Raw genomic sequence first — 27418 nt, 5'->3', positions numbered from 1 at the left:
AAGTCACTTCACAAAGTACCTCCAATACAAAGCGTGTTTCCCATTGCTTTAAGACAACACACCTTCCAGCTAACGGGCAGACAGCACTAACTAACACAGCCAGGCACAGCGCTAGACTCTACAGAAACGAGCGCCCAACAAAGCTGAAAATAGGTTAAAAATCACAGGAAGAAAGAGAGGCAGGGACAGAAAGAGGGAGACAGGGAGACAGATAGACAGAGACAGGAAAAAGGAGGAAGAGAAGAAAACATAGGATTCAAGCCAAGTTACTAATTTTCTACCTTCGTAACTTACGCACTTAGGAAGAGGAAGATAAATGAAATCCCAAACAAGCAAAAGGTGGCAAATCAAGCTGACAGCAGAAACCAGTGTGCTCTAAGGAAAATCAGCTAGAAAGAAAATAAATAAAACCAAAAACTAGTTCCTCCCAAGCGCTGGGATTAAAGGTGTGTGCCACCACACCCAGCCCCAAAAACTAGTTCTTTGAAAAGAGTATAAAATTGATAAACCACTTGGGGAAAAAAAGAGAGAGAGAGAGAGACTGCACTAACTGATTATCAGCAACAGAGAAGAAACAGGAACAAAATCTTGAGACACTAAAATGACAGTAAGAATGTTATCAAACACTATTCCCATAAATTCAAAACTTTGGATGGCATAAGCAAATTTCTCAAGAGATGGCAGCTTCCAAAGTTATCCAAGTAGAAACAGGTAGCCCATTCTGCATCTACTCAGAAAGCCATGCCCATTGTCTCAAAATAACCAACCAAGCCACTAGGTAGTTTCAAGTGAAGTGCACAATGACATTTAAAAAGAAATAAAATCACTTCCAAACAGGTCTGTTGGAGGACAGTGGGACAGGCTTTCCCTAGTGTAATTTATAGACCAGTTTTATACAAAGACAAAAGGCAGATGAAATGAAATTTCAAACCAATATCCCTCACAAAGACATTTGTAAGAATCTTTAACAAATGTCAACTGATTGAGGCCTGTAAAGATACTTAGCAGCTAAGAGCACTCCCTGCCTGAGTTCAATCCTGGAACCCACATGGTAGAAAGAGAGAAGTATGTGTGTGTGTGTGTGTGTGTGTGTGTGTGTGTGTGTGTGTGTGTGTTTGTGCGTGTGTGTGCACTTGTGCACATGCGTGCATCCACGCTCATGAACCAAGAGCATGCCCGTGCATGTGCACACACACACAGAAATGGTATAAACACACAAACGGTATGTATAAATAAATAAATATTAACCAAATGAACCAAGAGAACATAAAAAGGATACTTTTTATGACCAAGTACTCTAGGTATGCAAGGTTGACTCAACATTCTAAAATAATTCAATAAAACCCATCATATGCTTAAGGCTCTGAGTTTGTTCTCCAAGAAAAGAAGGAGGGGGAAAATATGGTAATAACAGACTAAAAGAGAAAACCACACAGTTCTCTCAGTGAACAAAGAACAGCATTTGACAAAATACAGAGTTCAACATCCATTCATTATCAATGCTCAAACAACTGGAAATATAGGGAATTTCCTCAAGTTGATAAAAGGCACCAAAAATAACTTTAAAAGGAACTCTAATATCTCAATTAGTCATGAAAAATGAAACGATTTCATCATCATAATAATAATAATAAAAATAAAAATAAAAAGGAGACAGTGGCATGGGTATCAGACCGTATATTCCTGATCCACATGAGACAGCCTCGTCAGCACCAAAAATTACATCAATAGAAATCATAGCAATCAGAAAATCATCCAGACACATGATGCTGTTACCAGAAAATATTTTTCAAAAACCACCAAAAATCTTCCAGAGCTAATGAATAAGTTTAGCAGGACCCCAGGATACAAGGCTAATGAACAGAGCAACTCAAAGGGGTTGGTTTTGACAGAGCTATTGAAAGGGAACTAAAATTACTAAACATTTACAATTATATCTGAAAGATACGTGCAAATTTGGTATTAAAGTCTACAAAACACATAAGAGAAAAATTTAAAGATGAAGTAAATAAAGGGGCATACCATGCACATGTCCCAAGGTGCAATTTTGTCACAAGCCAGTTCTCCATACTAATCTACTGTCACTCAAACCCCAATCACAATCTTGAGGGGAGAAGGGAAGGCTCTTTCCTTTTATTTTTTTACATGGGGGTGTGGTGGGGTAGACCAGATGACTGCTCATATGGGTGCTGGTACATGTGTGCACAGCTCTCTGATGGAGGTCAGAGGGCAACCTCACGTGTAGGTCACCAAGTGCCTGCCACCCTTTGTTTGACAGAGAGTCTCTCAGTGCCTTGAAACTTCCCCACATGGACCAGGATCTGGAGTTTTAGGCAGTTTTAAGCTGCTGGACATAGGTGCTGGGAACCAAACTCAGATCCTCTGGAAGCGCATGCAGCAAGCACTCTTATCCCCTGAGCCACCTCTCCAGCCCAGTGTGTGTGTGTGTGTGTGTGTGTGTGTGTGTGTGTGTGTGTGCGCGCGCGCGCGTGTGTTTATATACTTATTTATTTACTGTGTAAGTGCACACCACCACACATGTGGAGATCAGAGGGCAACTTCCAGGAGTCAGTTCCACCATGTGGGCCCCAGGCAGGGATTGAACTCAGGTTGTCTGGCTTGCTGGCAAGCCACAAGCACCTTCAGCTGCTGAATCATCTCACCAGTCCCCATAGTGTTTTCTTCTAAATAGTTCTTGTCTATGATTGGCTGGATCCGTGGATGTGGACAAGCATTCAACAAACATTGTACTGTCCTCCCCACCAAACTCAAATACAAGTACCAGCCCCTTGGGCTTCTGTGTGTCACAGGCCAGGTGTGTGGACATCTGTCACATGCACATAGTACTGCACACTGAGACAATCCCATTTTATAATATAGAAATAATACCTTGCCTGTGTGCAGTAAGGCACACCTGTCCTCCCAGTGCTTGGGAGGAGAAGGCAGCAGATGCAGGAGTTCAAGGCCAACTCTAGCTACATAGATAGTTCCAAGCTACCTAGGGCTACATGAGACCCTGTCACAAAGCAAACAGACAAATAAAAACAAACTAGGAAACCCTATTCTATTTCTTAAGAGTTTAAGAGAGCTAAAGCTACATTCAGTGATAGAATGCTTGCCTAGAAGGCACAAGACACTGGATTCGATCCCTAGGCAGCGACGATACAGATGACAAAAACCTATATTTAAAAATATTTTAACATAGAAACCAGCTGTTACATGTCTAGGGAGGCCCGTCTCAAAAAGGAAGGAATGCCACAGAGGAACCATGGCACACCCCTGTGCCAGCTCAATGCTGCCATCCCAGCGCCCCGTGCACCCTGAACCACCCCCATCCTCATCCTCATCCCCGCTGAAGAAGGGACCATTGTGAGCCCGGGAGACTAAGGCCAGAGCCCAATAAGCTGCTATGCTTTAAAGGAACACAGCCATTTCAAAAACACTGCCACCTAAGAACGCAGCTTCCTGTAACTGATGCCTGCCTCTGAAGTCCTTTCCAAATGAGACCAGCATTTTCCAAGCTATAGAGAAAGGTGAGGTTCGGATGCAAAGTCCCTTCATCTGCAGGGACCATGTGATTGGGGCTTCTAGATTTCAGCCGTGGTCTTGCCTCTGGAAGCAAGCTCCGTTTCAACTTCCTGGGTTGCTAAGGTACCCTCAGGGCTCCCACTCGCCACCTTGATGCCCAGGTGGAGTGTTCCAGAAGCCTTAGCGCTCTTGAGGGTGGGTGCCACTCTCAGACAGGCTTTTTAGATGCAGCTTATTTTCCAGTACCGGAAGACTTTCCTGCCAGGCAGGATTTGATTTCCGAATTGCACTACGTTCTAGACATTCTGGTTTCCCTCTCAGAGGTGCCCACATTTAAAGACTGCTTCTCACCGGCACTCTTGCCCTCTGGGATTTGGGTAGAAGATTACCCGTTGGGGGAAAGAACTAAGCACACACACACCTCAATGGGGCCTGTTTCTGGCTGAGGAGCTAGGGCAGGCGAGCTCCCCGGATGTGTCTGCTTATCCTCAAGCCCTGCCTCCTGCTTTGGAAGATTTCACTAGAATAACAATTTTGAGAAAAGAAAACAGCCTGCAAGCCACTTATTTTCCACAAGGAAGACGGAGTTGTGGGAACGGAGAATGGGTGCAGCTCTTGGGGTGGTTCCAGACGGGCAGGGTTAAGTGACACACACCTGAGAAGCCAGTGCTTGTAAGCAAGAGGCAGAAAGGCCAGGAGTTCAAGGCCAGCCTCAGCTGCGTAGCAAGTTTGAGGTCAGCCTGGGCCACATTAGATCCCTGTCTCCAAACAGAGACAGAAACAGAAACAAAAGCAAAAACTGAAAGTCCTGGAGGTTTGTGGGTGCATCTGAGACAGCTCTTGACTAGCTGTGTGAGGCTGTGTGGACAGGCACCATGGGCTTTTGAAGCTTTGGCTTTCATGACATTCATAGATGGAAAGTTACATCCAAACACCTCACTTCTGTCTGATACAGTCTTGAGGAAATAAAATATATTTTTAAAAAAATGGGTTTGCTTTGGGATAATGGACCCAAGAAAACAGTTATCTGTGATATACATGCGTGTGTATATGTGTGTGTGACATGTATATACATATATAAATATATCTATCAAATATATATATATATATATATATATCACAGATGTACACACACACACATACACACACACACCACATAAATGTTTGGTTTTAAAGTGGAATCTCACTGGCCTCATGGCTGCATCAATCCCCCTGCCTCTGCCTCTTAAGTGGTACAATTATAGGAGTGACTCACCACCCTCAGCCTTCTCCAAATTATTTAACATTCCTGGATATTAAGGACATTAGTATAGTCTTCAAAACATGTAGCATAGCTTTACACGGTTTTTCTATGGGGGTTTTGTTCATTTGTTTGCCTAGTAAACAAAAGTTGAAGCATGGGCAGGTGCTAACTGTAGGCGCTGGAGTATTAAGCGCACTGTTTGCCTGGCATAGTGGCAGGAGGATCACAAGTTCAAGGGCAGCCTTTGCCACCGCGCAAGACCTGGTCTAACCGGGGACTTGAGATGTAACTCAGCAGGGAAGAACTTACGTCCTGTGGCTCAGCAGTAGGAAACTTGAGTGCCATACACAACGCCCCGGTGTTTGAGAGCCAGCACCTCAAGGAATTCAGAATTTTTAAAAATTATTGTGTAAAGAAAGTACAAGCCAGGTGTAGTGGCTCATGCCTGTAATCCTGGCTCTTAGAAGGCTGAGGCAGGAAGATCTCCTTGGGTTCAAGGTCAGCCTAGGCTACACGGTGAGGTCCAGGTTAGCCTGAACTGAACACACACACAGGTGAGACCCTGTCTGAGAGAGAGAGAGAGAGAGAGAGAGAGAGAGAGAGAGAGAGAGAGAGAGAGAGAGAGAGAAGAAGAAGAAGAAGAAGAAGGAGGAGGAGGAGGAGGAGGAGGAGGAGGAGGAAGAGGAGGAGGAGGAGGAAAGGAAAGGAAAGGAAAGACAAACCTACACAAACATACCCAAGAAGATCAGTCATGCAGCAAATGGGATCTCCATGTGTTTCCCTCCCACCTCCCTATCTCCTGGCCATCCTTTTTGGAAGATTCTATTCAGGAAATACATTATTATGTATATAGTGTGCTGCCTGCATGTACAGCTGCAGGCCAGAAGAGAACATCAGATCACATTACAGATGGTTGTGAGCCACCATGTGGTTGCTGGGAATTGAACTCAGGACCTCTGGAAAAGTAGTCAGTGTTCTTTTTTTTTTTTTCTTGGAGCTTACATTTTTATTAATAGTAATTCATGTACAGGACAAATATCTTTATGTCCATATTGCTAAGAAATATGTCAATTTTGCTGTGAACTTTCCCAGTAAATTTCTTTTGTGCCCATTTAGTCTTAGAATAATGTTATCTTGTGCAATTATTAAAACCCTGTTCCATTCTCAGTATGTTTTTCATGAGCCAAAAAAAAAAAAAACCAGGGCTTTCATTAAAAAGTTAAATATTTTCTCTTATTAATTCTGTATCAGAATATTTACAGTTGAGGAAAACTTACTGTAACCACTGAGCTACCTCTCCAGCTGCCCCAGGAAATATGTTATAGCCCAAACTCTGTTTCTAAAGGAAAACACTGCACGTCCCAGTGTTACTATTATCCGCAGCGTGTTAGAAACTCATTTCATCTAAGTAGCTAACCCCTGGGCTGGCATTAACCAACCACCCTGAGTCACCTCCTGCCGCCACTGCTCTTCCCCACACTGCACCTGTCTCAGGCGCACTAGCCTTCTAGGGCACACACACTCGTCTCCTCCCATCCTCTCTTTCTGAATACAGTCCCTACCCTGACCCCACTTTCCCCTCCCCAAACTCCACTCGTCAAATCCTCTGCCTCAAACCTCCCCAATCCTGCCCATTCTCTCTGTCAGGAATGAAACCTAGCAGGGTCTGAAATCACCCCTTCCTTCCCCTTCCCTCCTCTCCCTGCTCTGGTCAGCCTGCGGAACAGACAGAGCTCCACATAAGCACATTCGTTAGCTGGAAAACAAAGACAGACCTTAGTTACAGCCTCAGCTGTCGTCTACTTGTTGTCAAAAATTGTACACAAATTATACAATATATAATTTATGAAGCATTTGCTGAGTCAAGGACCTTATAATGTAGCACTATGTCCCCTTCAGATTTTTCCCTTGGAGGAGAGGAGGGAGGGGCCTATGATCGGGATGTAAAGTGGATATATAAATTAAAAATAAATTTAAAAAATATTTTCCCTTAAAGGATTGACTTTATATTCAAGTCACTACAATGTCTTCATGCTAGTGAAGATTTTCATTTTTATAAGTTTTTTTTTTAGATTTATTTATTTTATGTGTGTGACTGCTTTGCTTTTGCACATATGTATGTAGGTCTAAAGAGGGTATCTCGTTTCCTGCAAGTGGAGTTATCAATGGTTGTAATCCACCAAGTGGTTGCTAGGAGCTGAGTCTGGGTCCTCTGAAAGGGCAGCAGTGCTCTCAACCACTGAGCGTCCTCCCCAGCCCCACAGTACGCTCTTTGATGGTTACAGTGATCATCTGCTAGACTTTTTTTTTTTTTTCAAAAATAGGGAGAGAAGTCAAAGAGCTCCCCAGGCATGGTTGTATCTGCCTATACTCCTGAGGCTACAGATGGTTCCTTCAACCTATAAATTCACGGCCAGCCTGAAGAGCAGCAAGAAAGTTCTTGAACACTGGCGTATCCCATCATTATTCCTGGGGCATGACTTCACAGCCACTAGTACTGGGATATATGCAAATAAGCTTATAGACAGGAGCAACATGGCAGGCTGTCTCACTGCAAACCACAGGTGCCCTGCTACAGAAGAGAAAATAACCCCAGCGGTCAAGAATTACTAACTGAAAATGCCAATGGAATGTTTTCTTTTAGGTGACTGCCTTCAACCCTCTACTTATTAGAGCAGCAATGTCTCCATTTAAGACTGTGATAAAGCCAGCCCTGGGGGTACTCACCTTTAATGTCAACGCTCCCGCCACTGAACTCTGTGAGTCTGAGCCCAGCCTGTCCTACATAGCAAGTTCCAAGTGACAGAATGAAATTAAACAGTGTTAGAAGTTCCAAATCCCTGTTCTTCCTCAATATTCTAACAACTCTAAGACACATTGTCATAATAGTTTGCTGAGCGGTTGAACAAGGTCTGATTCCTGTCACACAGAAAAAACTCGTAACTTTTTTTTTTTTTGAGACAGGGTCTCTCTGTGTAGCCCTGGCTGCCCTGGACTCTTTTGCAGACCAGGCTGGCCTCGAACTCACTGAGATCCACCTGCCTCTGCCTCCCAAGTCCTGGGATTAAAGGTGTGCACCACCATGCCCGGCCAAAATCCTAACCTTGAGGACACAAAACGTCCACATGGTCGTTGCATCCGGCCCCTCGCTTTCAGAAAAGACAGAAGACAATCTCTGCCTCTTCAAACCCGAGGGCCTTGGCTTTGACTCACCTGAATGTGCATAGCGCCCTCTACTGCTTCTGCTAGGTTACCGCAGCCGCTGATGAGTGACAACTGCTGCTCTGCGCTCAAGGAGCCTTTGAGAGAGCCGGACTGCTCCAGCAATTTCATCTCCTTCCTGCAAAGGGGCAGAGAGCGGTCACTGTGGCGATTAAAAACAAATGTAAGGCAAAGTCACGATGAGGTACATCCCCACACCTTTCGGATGCTACTATCAAAAAAAGGAGCGGTCACCTTGGAAGAAGAGAGCAGGGTGCTAGGTCCCGGAGCTGAGAGTTTGGGGGAGACTGAGTGCGGAGTTCCTGCTCGGGAGGATGAAGAGCTTCCGCAAGCTGAATGGTGGTGACAAATGCACAACACTGCCCGCGCCTCATGCATTTGCCACACTTAAATGCTGAGATAATAGATTTTGTGGCATGCATTTTGTCACATTTTGAATTTTTAATTTTTTTTTAAGGGTGAACTAACTTAATGGTGGGGTGTGGATATGCCCGGCATTCATTCTAATCCCTGGCTCAGTCCCCAGGCCTGGAAGAGTGAGTTGAAAGCTTTGTCTTAGACAGGTATAGTAAACCTATAATCCACCATGTGGAAAGCTGAGGCAGGAGGATCATGGGTGTATGAGACCAGGCTGGCCCACATAGTGAAACACTGCTGAAGACATAAAGCGGGTTGGGGGAGGAGGGAGGCAGGTTCACGCGGTGTCACCTGTGCATCACGCTGGACTTGTGCTGTAGGAATGGGGAGCCCACATCCTCATCACCTCACAAACTCTGTTGCCAACGCTGCCTACAATGCACAAGACGCCGAGCAGGCAGAACATAGACACAACCTCATACAACTGCCCGGGAAGCATCTGTGACGCCCAGAATCTACAGGCAAGTCGAACACTTTCTATTTCATGTCATAGTTTTTACTCGTGTGTGTGTGTGTGTGTGTGTGTGTGTGTGTGTGTGTGTGTGTGTGTGTGTGCGGTTTTTCGAGACAGGGTTTCTCTGTGGAGCCTTGCCTAACCTGGACTTGCTTTGTAGATCAGGCTGGCCTTGAACTCACAGAGATGCCTCTGCCTCTGCCTCTGCCTCTGCCTCTGCCTCTGCCTCTGCCTCTGCCTCTGCCTCTGCCGCCAAGTGCTGGGATTACAGGCATGTGCCACCGCGCCCAGAAAGTTTTTACCTTTTGAAAAGCTAATACACTAAGGTGCTGTACATAGAGTACCACGTGATGTTCTAATACAGGTATATACACCGCCTAGTGGCCAAACCACAGCACACACATTTTGCAAACATTCAAAATCTCTTCTAGGTTTTTGAAATATATAGAGCATGAGCCATTTATCCCCCCTCTAGCTGTACCTTGGTCTCCATTGCTCAACTTGCCTCTGTCCTTCCTCGCCCTCCTCACCAGCCTCTGGCAACCACTCAGCTCGTGAGGAAGGCCACATGTGGTACTTCTTTCTGCCACAGTGTTTAGCTTTGAGCCACTGATGTTCCTCAGCGCAAAGCCAGCAGGCGCACACTGCAGGAGATCCAGCCAAGGCTGTGAGAGTAAGAGGGACACACGCTGCATGCACTCAGGGGGAAAGCTCAGGAAGACGGTGCCAGACAGAGTTTTCCCTGCATGGGCCAGAGGGAAGTGGCAGCGGGCTCACATGTTAGATGGCGCACAAAGCAGTTCAGCTGAGGATGGGCTCCCTGGACACCGCACATATGGGTGAGCAGACCTGTACCAAACTGTGCTCTCTTCCACCACCAGGGGGGGCCACGTGGCACCTCTGGGGCCTTCGCTATCCCCAGGACACCCTGTGAGCTTGCTCTGTCTGGCCTTGCTCTATCTTGTTCTGTCACAAAGCTGGACTGGTGGCCTTGAGCAGGGTACCATGGCACAGCTCTCAATGTTGGGCAGCTCCACAGGGCTTCCTTCCTTTTTTTTCTCGAGACAGGGTTTCCTCTTTTTCATAGTCCTGGCTGCTGGAGCTCATTTTGTAGGCCAGGCTGGCCTTGAACTCGCCAAGATCTGCTTGTCTCTGCCTCCCAAGTGCTGGGATTAAAGGCTGGGTTTCTTCTTTCTTAAAACTATGGTTTTGATTTTTGGTTTTGGGTATAGAATACTTCTCTGTTGCTGGAGGGGGGGGGGAAGAGATGTGCCAAAATATAAATTTCCACATTATCTTTAGAAGAAGAAGAAAAAAACTTCCACGTCGTGGCAAATCTACATTGCCAACTTGACAAGACTTAGAGTCACCCAGTTTATACACCTCTGGGGAGGTTTGCGAAGGTGTTTCCAGAGGAAGGAAGTTTGGGCAGTAATGTCCACGGACTGGAGGTACAGACTGAATGAGGAGAAAGCAAGATGGCCAGCGGCATTAACCTCTCTCAGCTTCCTGACGGGGACACGATGTGGCTGGGTACTTCATCTGCCCTCTCCCACTCCCCCCCCTGCCCCCCCCCTTCTATCATGGTACACTGTATCTTTTCTTAAACTGTAAAACCATGAGCCCTTCCTGTTTTATCACAGCAACAAGGAGCTAATACTCTTTGGGAAACAACCCTGAGACTACCATGGATGGACACTGCAGTCTCTCTCGGTGTACCAGTAGACTGTCACCAACATGGGAATTGGACTTTTTTTTTTTTAATGCAGGGTCTATGTCGCTTAGGCTGGCCTTGAACTCATGATCCCCTTGCCTCAACCTCCTGAATACTAGAGATCACAGGCATGTGCCACCACATTTAATTTTGGCCTTAATTTTCTTCTCATTATTTTCTTCTAATGGTCTCAAAATCCTATGACAGATATTTTTGTCAAGCTGTTTCTATTTTTTAAAAAATACCAATCTGTAAATCTAATAGCTTAAAATACACACACACACACACACACACACACACACACACACACACACACACATACACACACACATCAATAAAACACTCTTTCCCTTCTAAGGGGCTCATGATGCACTGTTAACCACTAACTAAACTAGTCTTTCATTTTAAATTTATTTTATTTCTTACTATTAGTGGGTGCATGCCACAGCATTTATGTGGAGGTCACTGTGGAAATGGCTGTCTCCTCCCTCCTTTGTGTGGGTTCCAGGGATTGAACTCAGATCGTAGGACTTGTGGGGCACAGCATCTTACTGGGCCCTGAGCCAGTCTTTACTAAGCTTAAATAGCCATTGAGACAAACATTTCTGAGACCATACGTCCAGCACTGGTGAACCCTAAGGGAGAATCTTGGCATGGCAGGTTTTAGGTGACATTCACTCAGTTCTGAGCTTTCTTGGTAGACCTGCTCTGTACTGCCCTGCATAATGGCAATACAAGTTCACAAAATGAATTCAAGCTCCCCTTTTCTCCACACTCTTCCCAAAGCCCTAAAATCCGTAAGATACCAAACACACTCTAAAGAGACAAAGCAATCTTGAACAAGAACACAAGCCTGGAGGCATCAGAGTGCCCAAGCATAATATCCTGTGCCTCATGGTGACCAAGGCATCGTGGTGCTGACAGAACAGACGCAGGGTCAGAGATCCCTGAGGGGGATGCACAGCTACAGCCAGAGGCTTGACAAAAGCAACAGAGCTGTCAGTCATCGCTGCCGGGGACAGCCTCCACAAGAGGAAACTCTCCACGCTGGGAAAACTGAATCAAAGTCAGAAGTACTGGGTCATCCTCGGCTGCTGAGGGAGTTCAAGGCCAGCCTTGGGCACCCTGAACTTAAGATCTGAAACGCTTAAACTACATGGACTTGAGGGGGGAAAAAATAGATAAAAATTCAAGAATTCAATACAAATGATTTTTATAGGACCCCAAAGCAGGAAAACAAAAGTACAAATATAAATTAGATAAATAAAACAGGCAAAAAGGACTACATCAAACTAAAAGTGTCATCAGGGGAAAGCATCAACAGAACCGAGAGACAACCTACAGAAAGGAGCAGCATCTGAAGGAGTGCCATCCAGAATATATAAGGAACTCAAAAAAAAACCCAAACACTAACAATCCAGTTTCAAGCAGGGCAAACGGGGCTGTGGGGCACAGCACTTGCAAGGTGCTGGGTTCCATCTCCAGAATGAGAGAGAGAGAGAGAGAGAAAGAGAGAGAGAGAGAGAGAGAGACAGAGAGAGAGAGAGAGACAGAGAGAGAGAGAGAGAGAGAGAGAGAGAGAGAGAGAGAGACAGAGACAGAGAGAGAGAGACAGAGAGAGACAGAGAGAGAGAGAGAGACAGAGAGAGAGACAGAGAGAGAGACAGAGAGAGAGAGGAGGAGGAGGAACATACATAGCTGACGAGAATTAGGGCAGTGGGCGGGGGGGGGGGGGTTCATTGCTGTCTTAGTTAGGTTTCCATTGCTATGATGATTTAAAAGGAGGCAACTTGGGGGGCGGGGGGAGGCTTAGTCTGCTTACACTTCTACATCACTTGTCACAGTCATCAAAGGAAGTCACGGCAGGAACTACTCGGGGCAGGAACCTGGGGGCAGGAACTGAAGAAGCCATGGAAGAACTTTCCTTCCTGGAATGCTCTTCCGGTTTGCTCAGCCCACTTTCTCACAGCACCCAGAACTTCCATGCTGACCATTAATTAGAAAAATTCCCCACAGGCTTGCCTGCAGGTAATCTGTTGAAAGCATTTTCTCAGTTGAGGCTCCTCTTCCAAATATGTGCCAAGTTGACAAAACAAAACAACAACAAAAAGCAAAAACAAAAACAAAAAAACCAGCCAGCGCCACAGCCATTAACTGTGCATTATTTTTAAATCCTCTAGAATATATATGTGCCTGAGAGTCTTATGTATTTTGGACTAGAAAGGATTTCAGGGCACTCGCTTTGTAATATTTCTAAAATCAGACCTGTAAAGTTTTACTTTAAAGTACAGTATTCCCAGATATTGCATTTGAGGAGAGAGAAATTTGCAATTTTAACAAAGAAAGAGCTGAGGGCATGATCCCATGTGCATATGTGCAGGACTGGGACCACACCAGGTTCTCCATCAGATCCATTTCATAACCTTGTTTTTCCCAGTCAGTCTATAGAACCTGTCTTTATGAAAGGTGTAATGTATTCTTTGCACAGAGTGTCTCTGTAGTCACATCTGACCTTTATTTAGCTGACGTTGTACTTTATTATGTACACAAGATTGAACTATCACCGGGAAATTTTTCACCAAATTGTGCTGTACCTAAATATGCCTAAAATAATCTACTGGGGTCAGACTCCCGATGTTTGACCCAACACTGGACACTTAGTCGTATTGAGCTGAACTGCCTTCTTGCCTCCTGCAGATCACTACTCTGCTGGCCAAGTAACCTGCATACGTGTATGTGTTTGTGTGTGTGATGTTTGCTAGGAATGGCCCCCATAGACTTTTATTTGCATGCTTGGTCATAGGGGGCGGCACTATTAGGAGCTGTAGCCTTGTTAGAGTTAGGTATGGCCCTGTAAAGGAAGTGTATCACTACAGGAGAGGGCTAAAGGGCTCCTATGCTCAAGCTCGGCCCAGTGTGGCATAGTCTCTTCCTGCTGCCTGCAGATCAAGATGTAGAGCTCTCAGCTCCTTCTCCAGCACCGTGTCTGCCTCCATGCTGCCATGCTTCCCGCCATGACGGTAATGGACTAAGCCCCTGAACGGTAAGCCAGCCCCCCAATGAAATGCTTTCCTTTATAAGAGCCGCTGTGGCCATGGTGCGTCTTCACAGCAATAGAAACCCTAAGACAGTGTGTATATGTGTTTGTGTATCTGTTTGTAAAAGTCTATGTGTTTGCGTATCTGTAGATGTAACTATAAGTACGCATGCCCAGAGGAACACATCCCCCAAGTAACCTCCGTCCCTCCTCCAGCTAAGCCTTGCTTCCTAGACTTTCCTAAACTTCCCAAATTGGTGCCACAAGCTGGGGCCCAAGTTCTCAAACCATGAGCCTATGGAGGTCACTTCATGTTCAACCCATAACAGTCACTGACAGACACGCCATATTGGGTCCCATGAGCATCCGCGGTCAGGGATAAGTTGGGAACTGACCCAAAGACAGATCTTACGGGCTGATCATCCCACGGGACCCTGTGCCGAATGGCAGCTCCGCAGTCTGCAATGAAACCCACCCACTGGACACAGTCAGGACAGGAGCAGCACAAAGTCACACAACAGTGGACTTTGGGGAAAGACCTGCTCGGCTAAGAGCTGCAGTGTGTTACTGGAGCAGCCATCTGACAGTGCAGCTCAGGTGTCCCCTGAACAATGCCCCATTGCTGCCTGGGCAACGCACCTGCAGGGATTTCTTCCTGTTGCCCCCCACCCCCTCACACAGTCTTACAATCAGTCCTTCCAGGTAGAGGACATCAGAACACCTCCTGTTCTCGGTCACCTCAAAGAGCCCGCAGCCTGTTTTGCCTGGAGATTAGAAAGGCCTCCTGGCTGAGGGGATGCACAGCGCATCTGAATTGCTCAGTTTTGAGTTAGCAATAGAATTTGTGCAAATTTGATCTGCAGCAATATCTAAGGACTCCATGAAGCTGGGGAAAAAAAACAGCACATAACCCAGAAATAACTACCAGAACAAAAGTGTTCATACATCTGAAGAGCTGTGTAACCCTACTAAACAGGGACTCGCTTTGCTTGCTCAGTTGAAAGCATCCGCCATATTGAGCTGGTGTATAGCTCAGCGCTACATCATCACTCGCCCAGCTTGCACGAGGCCCCAGGTTCAATCCCCGGCACAACACGAACAAGATGTAACGGGCATACCTGTGACTCTCAGCACACAGGGAGGGAGGCAGAAGGGTCAGAAGGTCAAGGTCATTCTCAACTACATAGTGAGTTTGAGGCCAGCCTGGGATGCAAGAGACCCTGACTAAAAATAAATAATAATAAAAAATTTTAAAGTAAGAATCTTACATTATTGAATAAATAGGCAAGAGATTTAATAATTTAATAAAATTTTAATAATTTAATAAAAGTGACTGTCACTTTTTCTATGATTTTTTTTCAAAATTCAAGAAATAGACCAGGTTAGCGGCACACGCCCTTAATCCCAGCACTTAGGAGACAGGCAGATCTCTGTGAGTTCAAGGCCGGCTTAGACTACATAGTGAGTTCCAAAACAGACAGCCAAGACTATATAGTGAGACCCTGTCTTATAACTGAAGAAATGAAAAAGCCAAAAGAATAATTAGCATCCCACTGCCCAGTACCCAGAAGCAACTGCAATTGCTCATCAATCCTGTGGTTTGCTTTTCTTAAGTGAACACAACAGAAAACTCTCCCCGAGTCACCCTCCACCCCCCACCTCACACCACCGTCTTCTAGTGAGCAGACAGCATCTTAGCTTGTTGGCTTATCTTACAGTGCTGAGAACAGCACCCTGGGGCTCCTGCGTGCTCCGCAGGAGCTATATCGCCCCAGCTGCACATGGCGTCTTACGGTCACCGAGCCCATTCATTTTATCCTATAAGGAATTAGACGTGAGGACCACATCTGCTCAAAAGCATCACCTTCAAGCTTCTGGAGGCCTGCCACGCATCTTCAAACCGTTTCATCAACCCTAGGAAACGTACAGCCTTCCTTCCAAAAGCATTAGATCCCATCAGGTAAGAAAAGGAGGCAGGTGGTGATGGCGGCGCACGCCTTTAGTCCCAGCGCTGGGGAGGCAGAGGCAGCCTGGTCTACAAAGCAAAATTCAGGACAGCGAAGGCTACACAGAGAAACCCTATGTGAAGATGGAAAGAAAGAAAGACTAAGGAAGGAAGGAAGGAAGGAAGGAAGGAAGGAAGGAAGGAAGGAAAAAAGAAAGACAAGAAGTAGAGGCAACCCCCTCTGCATTCCTCTACGTGATGCCTCTATGGAGCAGAACACGGGAACACGCCGCAGCCCTGGAAGATCAGAGATCAGACTCAGGACGATGAATGTAAGACGTGTCTCGCCTGCAAGGCCCTTCCTCCCTGGATAGGCTGTCAGGTAGACACAGGATCGGGGAATGGGTGGCCGTGCCTCACCCCACTCCTGGGAGAGGACCATGAGAAGTCTGGAGGATTCGGAACGTCACGCAGGTCCCCACGTCCTCTCTAGGTTTACAACTCCTCAAACCCGGCCACTTGCCAGTGATTCCCTTCCTTTGAATTAGGTCTTTGCTTGTTGAATATCTTGGAATAATGTTTGCCTTGTGCTTTGTAGAGGATGTCTATAGTCATCTGAAAACACGACCACCACCGGAATTCTATATTTATTTTTATTGACGCATATTGACTGTGAATATGAGGCTCACTGTAATACTGCAAATACACACATATTCAATGGCTAAGTCCAATCTTTCCCACCCAATGCCCATTTCACAACCTCTAGCAGTCACCCAGCTTCCATTTATGAGAGAACGCAGGATGTCTGTCTGCCTTTCTAAGTCAGGCTCATTTTACTTAATTCAATGACACTACTTCCTTCCTCTTTATGGCTGTATAATACTCCACTGTGTGGGCACACATACCATATCGTCCTTAGGCACCCATCATTTTGTGTGCACCTACACGGGTTCCATAACTTAGTATTGAGCGTGGTGCCACAGGAAACAAGGCAAGCAGGTATCTCTTTGGTGTGCTGACTTCCCCCCTTAGTGAACTGTCCTAGTAATGACTGCAATATACCCATTCGACCACTAGATGTCAGGCTAACACCATGATACAGAATAAAAATACTAAGCCTGTGCTGTAGGCCCTGCACTTGAAAGGTGGAAATAGGATTAGTTCAGGATCTGTCTCAAAGCCCGAAAATTTAGAAGGGGAAAAGGTATGTAAACAGCTATCACTGTAAGGTAGAATTAGGGGGATTTGTATGTGCATGTGTGGGCATGTATGTGCCAAAGCACATGCAGGGTACATGGAGGTCAGAAGACAGCTTGCAGAAATCTGTTCTCTCCTTCCATCGTGACCGTCCTGGGAATCAAACTCAGGTGGTCAGACTTGGTAGCACCTTTATCCACTAAGCCACTTCAACGGCCCCCAATTTCTATTTTAGATGTTTTATTTTTAAAAAATCAGCAACTAAGCCAGGTATGGTAGCTCACACCTATAATCCAAGTACTCGGGGAGGCAAAGTCAGGCAGATCGCTGTGAGTTCAAGGCCAACCTGGTCTGCAAAGCAAGTCCAGGACATCCAAGTCTACACAGAGAAACTCTATCTCGAAAAACAAAAAACAAGCAAAAAATAGGCAACTATCAGGCTGGAGAGATGGTTAAGAGCACTGCTGCATTTCTAGAGGACTCAGGTTCAGTTCCCAGCACCCAGGTGTGGCTTACAACTGTCTGTAACTCCAGTTCCAAGGGATTTGACACTCACACAGACATACGTGACATACACACAAGTAAAATACCAATGCACACAAAATAAAAATAAATAAATTTTAAAAATCAACAACTAGGGGGGCTGAGTCTAATGACTCTTGCCTTTAATCCCAGCACTTAGAAGGCAGAGGCAGGCAGATTTCTGTGAGCTCCAGGCCAGCCTGACCTTATGTAGCAAGTCCCAGGACACCCAAAGCTACACAGTGATGTTTTTCCTCAAAGAAACAAAAAGAACCTGTCTAAACAGGTGAGGACAACGGAAAACTGGAGCTCTGTTTCGCTGACAATAGAAACAAATGTGGGCATGACGATCCCTTGAAAATTAAACACAAGAGGCACACCAACCTTCCTCTGCCAGCACAGCGCTTTCTACAACCTCGAGTGCCTCCAAGACTATGTGCAGTTTGCCGCGGGGCCATCCACCAAGCAGCCCACACCTGCTACCCAGCCAGCCAACCTTGAGAACCTGAAACCGTCTCCGTGAGGCATCTGAGCTTGAACGTGCTACAAAAAGATGGAAGAGCCTCCAGCTGCCCACGGAAGTCCATGAGTCTGACAAGCGATTCTCCTCTCCCTCTCTTGAGCTCTCCTTAGAGGAAGGCAACTCTGGGACTTGGAGTCCAGGGAAACAGGAGAGGTCTGCTCAAGTGTTAAGATGATCACTTTTGCCAAAATATACAGTGCAGCATCTTGTGCCAGGTCACTCATGAAAGCGGCACCACATGTGTCTGCTTGTCAGCCGGGCACACAGAGTCTGTGACATTTGGATGTGGGCCCTGAGGTTCACGTGCCGGAAGCTTTAATAGTAAGGAAAGCTGGTGGGAGCTACAGAAGGTAAGTTCATATGTATATGAGCACACTTTTCACAGGAAAGGGCTAGTTTGTCTTATTCGCCCGCCCACCCGCCCACCCTCCCTGGGGAGTGGCACACACCCTCTCCTACTCCCAAGTCTTCCTACTGTGTGACGACATTTGTGATTCAGCAGAAGGCCCTTTCATGAACCAGAATTGAACAGAGCTGCCCAGCAGTGGATCTGCAGCTCGACTGTTGTGAGGCGGCGAGTCTCTGCTCTTTATAACATAGGCAGTCTCTAACGTTTTGTTACACCAACGTGAATCAAAATGCTGCGGCAAGCGTCACATAATTCCCTTTGAAATTTATTTTTAAAAACAGATTACCTAATTCTTGCGTGTGTGAATGTACAAGCAGACATGTGGGAGCCAGAGAGGGTGGCAAGTGCCCTTCTCTTCTGCTGCCTTAATTTCTTTCAGGCAGGGTCTAAAGCTCACACTTGTCAGCTAGGCAGGCAAACTCTATACCTCCATGGCACTAAGGAAGCAGACATGGGCAAGACCGCATTCTTGGTGCTTGTTGTAAGGGCGCTAGGATTCGAAGGCAGGCTGTCATGATTGTGCGGCCAGCACTCTTAACCATCAGTCCATCTCTCTGATCCCACATCATCACTTTTGTTTTGTTGTTGTTGGTGGTGGTGGTGGTGGTTTTTGTTTTGTTTTGAGACACTATCTTTCTATGTAGCCCTGGCTGTCCTGGACTTGTTATGTAGACCAGGCTAAGCTCCAACTCAGAGATGCACCTTCCTCTACCTCCCAAGTGCTGGGACTATAGGTGTGCAGCAGCACGCCCAGAACACATCTTTAGCCCTACCCTCTGGCCGGCACGTCCGTATCCAAGGACACGGTGTTGACAGGAAGCCCTGTCCTCAGGATGCTTAGGGACAGTCTCCTGCAGCCATCCCATAGTCGAGAGCCAGCCACAGAATCCTGATGCCTCCCCAGCTTTTCAGACGTCAAGTCCTCACCTGTGGTTTTACAAATCAGATCACCTAAGGCTGTTTCTGTTTGGAGAGAAAAACAAATAAGGGAAATGAAGCAATTATTTGAACAGTCATGTTGACAGCCAAGTAACAGCAGAATCTGTGAACACCCGGGCAACGAGGGTAGAACAGCCCAGCTGAATCCACAACCTGAGACTGTGAACCATAAACCACCAGGCTTAGGTCACTCCTAGGCACGTCCTTCTGGCCTAGGCTGCAGCTGCCTCTCCACTTATTTATATTTTATTTACTATTCATCAGTAAAATTAGACACAGCATCCCTTCATGAATGCATCTATGATATTCTATATTTATGCTTCTTGAAAAACTTACAGTAAGCCGGGCATGGTGGAACATGCCTTTAATCCCAGCACTCAAAAAATGAAAAAGAGAAAAGAAAAAAAAAAGAAAAAGGAAAAACATACGGTGGTACATGCCTTTAATCCTAGCACTTGAGAGTCATACGGATTTCTGTACATTTGAGGCCAGCCTGGTCTACAGAGCGAGTTCTAAGACAGCCAAGGCTATACAGAGAGACCCTATCCCAATACATATATTATATATACTTTATATACTATATTTATTCTGATGCTTTCTGACAATGTATTTTATTCTGTTTTCTATGTGTAGTCAACCTATGAAAATATAGTAACTTTTTTCTTCCACATGATGTTTTCTCTGACTCCTTGGGATTATATCTCCAATATCTACATTCAAATTTCTCCTTCCCAAACACTCACAATCAGCATGCTAGAACTGCCAACTCACCAGCAGCCTCGGCACTCCTCTGTCGCTACCTGCTTCCCCTGACTGGCGAGTGCCACTTTAGGCTTTGCAAGCATGTGCTGTAAATGTGCTGCAGACTGAGCGCAACAGTAGACACTGTGGAATAAAGGGGTGGGGCTATGTCCTGCACAACACCATTTGTTTCCAGAATGGCCCTGGATGACAAGGATGAGGGCAGGGAAGCTTCCCCTGGCAGCATAAAGCCACCAGTCCCCTATCCCTGAAGTCAGTGGTGGTTGCTAACTGCAAAAACCCAGCTAAGGTACGAGGCAGGAGGCAGGCAAACCAGTTCCCAGCCCCTGGGTAGGCCATCATGGCAAGTCTTTTTTTTTTTTTTTTAATCTTTCGTGACAGGATTTCTTTGTGTAGCCTTGGCTGTCCTGGACTCACTTTGTAGACCAGCTGGCCTCGAACTCACATCGATCCACCTGCCTCTGCCTCCTGAGTGCTGGGATTAAAGGCGTGCGCCACCACGCCCAGCCAGGGTTTTGTTTTAACTTTTTACTGATTGTGAGTTTCACATCATGCACCCCAGCCCCGCTCATCTCTCCCAGGCCTTCCTATTCTGCCCTCTTCCCTTGAAGTCTCTCCCCCACAAAACAAAATAAAAAGCAAACAAATTAATAAAACAAAACAAAGCATTAGGAAACATCCCATCAGATGAGCTGTGGTGTGTCACAGTGTGCCCCACAGTGTAACCCTCTGTCCACACATCTTTACAAATGTTCACTACAGTGAGTCACGGGTCTGGTTCAAGGCTTCTGGCTCCTGAGACACCATCAATGCTGGCTCCTAACCAGGACTCCTCTTGGTTATCCTGTTGTTGCTGTGGTCACGGAGGTCCTGCAGCTTTGGATCTGCAGGACAGGCCCTTTCATAGGCTCCCACAGATCACAGTTGAGGTAGATTTGGGGATGGACCCTCGAGCTCTCCAGCCCTGCCTTGGCTAGTTTACCCAATACTACAGTGGCCAAGGGGGAGGGCCAGCTCTCCTGCTCTCAAGGCCGGGCTACCCACACCCACTTAGCAGGGCTCTCTAACATGGCAGCTGTCAGACCACGCTGTTTGGTGGCTGCTGGTACCAGGGAGTGGCAGGAAGTCACAGTGAGCAACTATGGAGGAAGGTTTCCCAACCACAAGTGACAGCAGTCTTGATGTCACTGGTGCCTTCTAGGCTACTGCTGAGTCACAGGTAACAATGTCCCACTGGCCAGTTCTGCATGGCCAGGTCCGAGTCCAAGGTCAGAGCAGAAAGCCACCTTCTGTGGAGTTGACACACATGGGCAATTGCAGGGCTGAGGCCAACCTGGACACACTGAGACTCTGCCTCAGAACAAAACAAAAAGCACATTGCAAAGAGGCCAGCACAGGGCTGTTTACCTCACACACATGAGCCCCCAAGTTCAATCCTTGGTACTGCAAAACAACAACAAAAAAATGGTATGGGGGATGTCAAACAGGAGAGTAGTTTATGCTGTGGCCATTTTGTGGTTCACTGTTCCAGTGACTGGTTTTCTGTTGTTGTTGTTGTTGTTGTTGTTGTTGTTGTCAATGATGATGATGATGATGATGATGATGATGATGTTTTATCTTGTTTTGTGACTATGTCTCATAACCTCAAACTGCTGATCCTCCTGCCTCCACCCTCCAGGTGCTGAGGTTACAGGCACCATTACATCTCACCCACTATTCCAGCTGCTACGGCCTAAGGTGTGTGGGGAAACTAAAAGTAAGTTCCCAAGCAGAAAAACACACGAATCCAGTGGATTCCAGGTGGAAACAGAGTTTAAGATGAAGTTTAGGCTGGGGCAGAAGGCTGGGGAGGTAAAAACAAGAGACCAGGTCACCTGCAGTCCATGAGTTTGAAACGTCAGCTTTCTAGGAGCCAGAGGACAGGGCAGTGGCCTTGTTTCAAAGATCGTCTCCAGTGGTTTATTAACTCCTCAACTGTATAAAAAGCTGAGACTTTTGCAAAGAAATATGACCCACAGAGTCGAGAAAGGTGGGTGACAAACAGAGATGTCACCCAAAGACAGTGATCACAGACCAGGACTTGAGCCTCACCTGGTGAAGGGGGGCAGTCAAACGATGACCCCACGGCCTGCACCAGGGTGTGCTGGTCTCTCGAGGGCTCGCAGAAATGCAACAAGCTGCAAGTCCTAAGAAACTGTTGCAACCTGCTTAACCTGCCTAAACTCTATAGCCCCTCCACTGAGACCCACTGTACTTTAGTTCTTAGCATAACTGTAGCTCCTCCGCTATTATCTGCTGCCGCCTTTATTATATCAGAAGCCATTTTGCCCCCAAGTCTCCATTTTGATTATAAAGGTGAACTAGAATTCAGGTTTTCAGGCCCTACCTACCTGAGCCCAGAATACAATTCAACAGATCAATACTTGCTGCTTAGATTAATAGATAGATGATAAATGCATGTTCACTTGAGTTAAAGACAAATGTATGTTCTGTTAGAGTTAAGACCGCAACACCGTGCTATGTTCCCTTCTTCCAGAACAATGGGGAACTGAAAAGTCCCCAAGCCTATATATATATCCTAGCCAGTCAGCTTAAAATGGTTTGTCTAGCTACCTAGGTACGATACACTTGGAACAAAATGAATTATGTTTAGCTAGTCAAAATGATGTATGTTACTCCTGCTCCCCCACTTCCTTTAGCTGGTTACCTGGTTGTTATCTGGTTATAGTTTTTTGGGAGAAAAAAAATCCAGCCTTAGACACAGATCTGCATCACAGTCTGGTCCCTGAACCCAGGCTGTGGTCCTGACCATGGTCAGTCTTGGGGTGTGGCATTCAAAGGACCATCAGTATCTCACTGAGATTGCTGTCTGTGGTTTGTGCGGCTCTTCTTGTACTACAACAGAAATAACAGCACTCAGATCTACAGGCAACGTTGACACTTTGCTTACTGGGTTTCAGTTTGTCCTCATAACGTGTTCCTGTAGCTCTGGTGGGCTTTGAGAAGCAACCCCTGCAGAACTCAGAGCAAAACAAAAACAAAGCAGGGACACATGGGCAAGGCCTCTCCCCGCCACACCCAGGAACAAGTTTCTCACTGCCCCACGGGCTAGGAAAACATAACTCTTGGATGACATTTTTGCCCTGTACCAAATCTCTTGTCACATGGTGTGAGTTATAATAATAACTTCCCTTACCACCCCCAGCCCAGTCTCTCTCTCTCTGAAAGACAGGGTTTCTCTGTGTAGCCTTGGCTGCCCTGGACTCCCTTTGTAGACCAGGCTGGCCTTGAACTAACAGAGTTCTATCTGACTGCTTCTGCCTCCCTGAGTGCTGGGATTACAGGCGTGCACCACCAGAATCTCTCTCATTCTGTGACCCAGAGTAATATGGAATTTATATTAATCTCCTCCCTCAGATTCCAAGTTCTGGGATTACAGGCATAAACTGCTATGCCTGGCATCTAATGTCCTAAGATATTTTTTAAAAAGTTAATTTCTCCTTTTATAATTTGTTTTCACACCTTCAAAATCAATGTGCACTACTTCTTCTGTTTAAGACTAGTTACCAAGAGTGGCAATATACACCTGTAATCCAGGACTTTGTAGGAAGTGGCAAGAAGGTTGTAAATTCCAGCATAGCCTGGGCTACATAGCAAGTTTAAGACCAGTCTGAGACACATAAACAGATACCATCTCCGAAAATACAGCGGGGGAATGTTATTCAGTGGCAGTGCTCTGGGGCCAATCTAACAAACATAGGATTTTTCTAAGACTACCTAAAGAGTGTGTGTGTGTGTGTGTGTGTGTGTGTGTGTGTGTGTGTGTGTGTGTTGTGAGTGCTGGCCACTGAAGAAGCCAGAAGAAGGGTCGGGTGCCTGGAGTTAGCACTCCATGTGGCTGTCCGTTGTCGGAGAGGGCCTCTCTGAACACAGCATTCTTGACGACCTAGTCAGCTCACCAGGAGCCGTTCCTAAGACCCTGTTGTACATTTTTTTTTCCAGAAAAATCCGAATAAAGCCAGGTCAGGTGACACACTCTTATGACCCCATCATCTGGGGGGTTAGGGGTTGGAAAGCCAGAAGTTCAAGACCATCTATGGCTACACGTAGAATTCAAGGCCAGCCTGGGCTACATGAGAGCCTGTCTCAAAAAAACAAAGAATCAGAATGAGGGGAGTAAACTGAATCACAAAGTGAGGGGGGAAAGGGGGGGGACAGATGACTATGGAATGGGGTCTGCGAAAAATATTAACATGACAAAAAAAATCAAGAAAGAAAAGGCATACCACCAGGAGAGTTCCCTTTTGAGGATCTAAGAGGCTGAGCATCACGTCTTACTTAACCTGCAGTGGGTAACTACACCAGAACCTATTATATTCCAGGCTCTGGGACAAGAAATGTCATCCATGGTGGCTAACAGAGCTCGTGTGACACTGAAAAAAAAAAATGAGGGTTACTGAAAACCCTCCCCTCAGCAGTCAGACCACTGAGACACTGGCTCTCTAAGAATTGAACTTCCCCTGGGCGGCCTCACACCCAGGGAAAAGAAGGACCGAAGCCCTGGGACCAGCCCAGGGAAGAACTTGGTTCCCAGAAGGGGCTTCATGATTCTGCTCACTCATCAGGCTCTTCGCAGGACCAGAAGTTAGACAGTAAGGTCTCAGCGTTGGATGGGACCACACCTTGGCCAGGACTGCTCAGTTATGCCTAACACTTTCCCTCTGTTCAAACCGAAGTCTTGTGTTAGGATCCTGCAAAGATAGACTTGGGGGTCCTTAGACTCTTTATTTGTTCCTGTTCCCTGTGTGACCACACTGAATAAATCTTTTTCTCTGCTTTTCACTATACCTTGTGTCTGTAACCGTGTCTGCATCACTGAGCCTCGCTTGCAGGGGGTGCTGAGCCAGGCTTTGACCCTAAACCCTCCCGTAACAGGCGCTTTTACCAGCAGCCATTTCCAAAGGAAGGTCTGCAAAGCTCTTACGTAACAAAAGGCAACTCTGACCAAGTATTGTCCTTCCTCCCGTCTGCAGGCTCTGCATCCTCAGGGTCAGCCAGCTATTAGTCGGAAAAGTGTTTTTCATCATATGGGACACACACACAGACTGTTTTCTTGTCGGTGTCCCTAAGCAATGCAGCACAACTACTTGCATTGTACTGGGAATCCTGCTCCATCTGGAGAAGGAAAGGTCTCAGGGCACAAGCATGCGCGATGTAGATGCTATGCCACATTGCTACAAGGGATTGGGTAGCAAGTTGGCTGCACCTAGTGTTGGCAGGGATACAGACACTCCGACTTACTGCTGGTGAGCGTGCACAACAGTACAGCCACTTTGTAAGTTAGTGCGGTGGCTCTTTATAAAACTGAATATATTTCTGCCATTTAATTCAGGAGGTCATGATCTTCAGTATTTATTTAAAGGGCGGGTTGAAACAGGCCCATGATCGTGGTGGCGCATGCCTTTAATCCCAGCACTCGAGAGGCAGAGGCAGGCGGATCGCTGTGAGTTCGAGGCCAGCCTGGTCTACAAAGTGAGTCCAGGATGGCCAAGGCTACACAGAGAAACCCTGTCTCGAAAAAAACCAAAAAAAAAAAAAAAAGAAACAGGCCCATGATAATCTGCATATGAATATTTAGAGCATCTTTATTCATAATTTCCAAAACTTGCTCCCAAGAATGAATATATGCTCACTCTTCAATTCACTCTTCAGAAAGCGAATGAACAGTCCAGGTAATGGACTATTATTCAGTGTTTAAATGTGATGGGCCGTAAGGACACGAAGGGAGCTTCAATGCGCACTGCTAAACGAAAGATGCCAGTTAGGAAGAGCGGCAAACCAGCTGACTCCAACTACGTTAACACCAAACAAAACAAAACAAATTAAGGAGATGACAACAATTATCAGCGGTTGCCGGGGTCTAGGGGGAGGGGGTGTAGGAAAAGGCAAGGCATTTCAGGCAGAAGGACTATTCTGCATGCTCCCATTACAGTGGGAACACATGAGGGCAGCCCACAGACAGAACACACAGCGCCAGGAGAGAACCTTCATGTCAACCAAGAGCTCTGGGTGGCAGTGACTGCCAAGGTGGTTTCATCTAGGGTAGGGTAGGGGAGGGGGATGGTGAAGGTGGTAAGGTTGGATTTTGGGGACGTTTGAGGTACATAAGGAATCGCTAGACCTTCCTCTCGATTTTGCTGAGTGTAAAACTTCTCTAAAATCTTAAAGCTAGGGTTGCCAGTGTCACTGTCACCCTGGTGGACATGTGTATAACTGTGAAGGCTAACGTTCCTAGGTGGCTCTCCCACTGCTCCCTCGCCTGCCAATGCAAAGGCTCTCTTCACAATAGAAGCCCGCTCACTGGTCTGGATTCATGTTCTGTTCCAATGAACCTTGAAGATGGGCAGAGAGGAGCAGGGCCGTCTGGGTACCTGCAGATGTGCGAGCCAGGCTTACCTGATGTTCTCCAGGGCGCTCGCTATCTGCTTCTGCTCAATGTCATAGAGTTTCACCTTGAAGCCTCCACTGGCAAAGAGCATAGCCCAGCTCCGGCCGATGAGTCCGCTGGGGAGGAAGGGGGGGGGGCGATTAAAATCATTTATTGATCCAATCACTTTTCACATCTCATCTGAAACAACTATAAAAAATTATACAACGGCTCATCATCTGTACTGCGCCCTGGTCAATTTCTCTAAATGGTACAGCGTGACACCTGTTTACACAGTTCTTATGTTGGATTGCGTGGTACAAGAAATCTCCCAAGGATTTAAACGGAAGATGTGCATCACCTCTCTGCAAGTGCTGCCCTTTTTATTTACATAGGAGACTTGAGCATCTACCTGATACCTTAGAAGCCCTCCCTCATGAACACTGAGGGACAACTGCATTGTCCCCACCCACCCTCCATCCCCAGATAACGACTGGCACTATCATCACACCCGCACCTGGACCGGGTGCCAGACACCACTAGCGGCTTTTCAGGGCGCCCCTCTGTTAATTGTTACAATAGTCCTAGATAGCAGATGCCATCAACTTCTCTTTTACACTCGAGGAAACTGAGGCATCGAAGGGTTGATTCCAGTCAGGCTGCTTGTACTGTGACTAGAACACGAAGGCAAGAGATCTGACTCAAGAGTACTTACTCTTTGGCTTTGGTTTGGTTTGGTTTGGTTTTTATAAAGATGAGCTGGAGCTTTTATCAAAAGATATTTTTAATATAGATTCCAAGCATTCGGGTTAAGAAAAAGAGAGTCACTAAGAAAGAAAGGCACGCCAGAGAGCATGCTTGTGGGCGTCCTTAAGAAAAGGAACCCCCAAGATCCAACTTTCATTTTTCTTGCTTTCAGACAAGGTCTCCTGTGACAGCCCAGCTGAGGAGAACCTTGGCCTGATTCCTCTGCAGCCACCTCTGGAGTGCTGGGATTCCAGGCGTGTGTGCCACCACCCCAGTCTCTACAGTGCTGAAGAGCAGCAGAGCCACAGTCTCTCCCACACTACCAGCTAAGC

At 46.4% G+C, this 27418-nt stretch overlaps 1 protein-coding gene across 2 annotated transcripts in view; it reads right to left on the bottom strand.

The window, feature by feature from the left end:
- CRYL1 (crystallin lambda 1) overlaps positions 1-27418 on the bottom strand; it is a 106532-nt gene that overhangs the window by 66716 nt on the left and 12398 nt on the right. For both annotated transcript variants that reach the window (XM_084767018.1, XM_084767017.1), the window contains exons 2-3: positions 26369-26476; positions 7985-8111 (exon numbers count right to left, since the gene is read on the bottom strand). In XM_084767018.1, coding sequence (XP_084623144.1) covers positions 7985-8111; positions 26369-26476 — 235 coding nt within the window. The remainder of the gene's footprint in view (positions 1-7984; positions 8112-26368; positions 26477-27418) is intronic.

Source organism: Acomys minous (assembly GCF_964271855.1).
Source record: "Acomys minous genome assembly, chromosome: 18".
NCBI classification, from domain to species: Eukaryota; Metazoa; Chordata; class Mammalia; order Rodentia; family Muridae; genus Acomys; species Acomys minous.
Note: the sequence above shows the minus strand (reverse complement) of the source record. Positions and strands in the feature narration are given on the sequence as shown.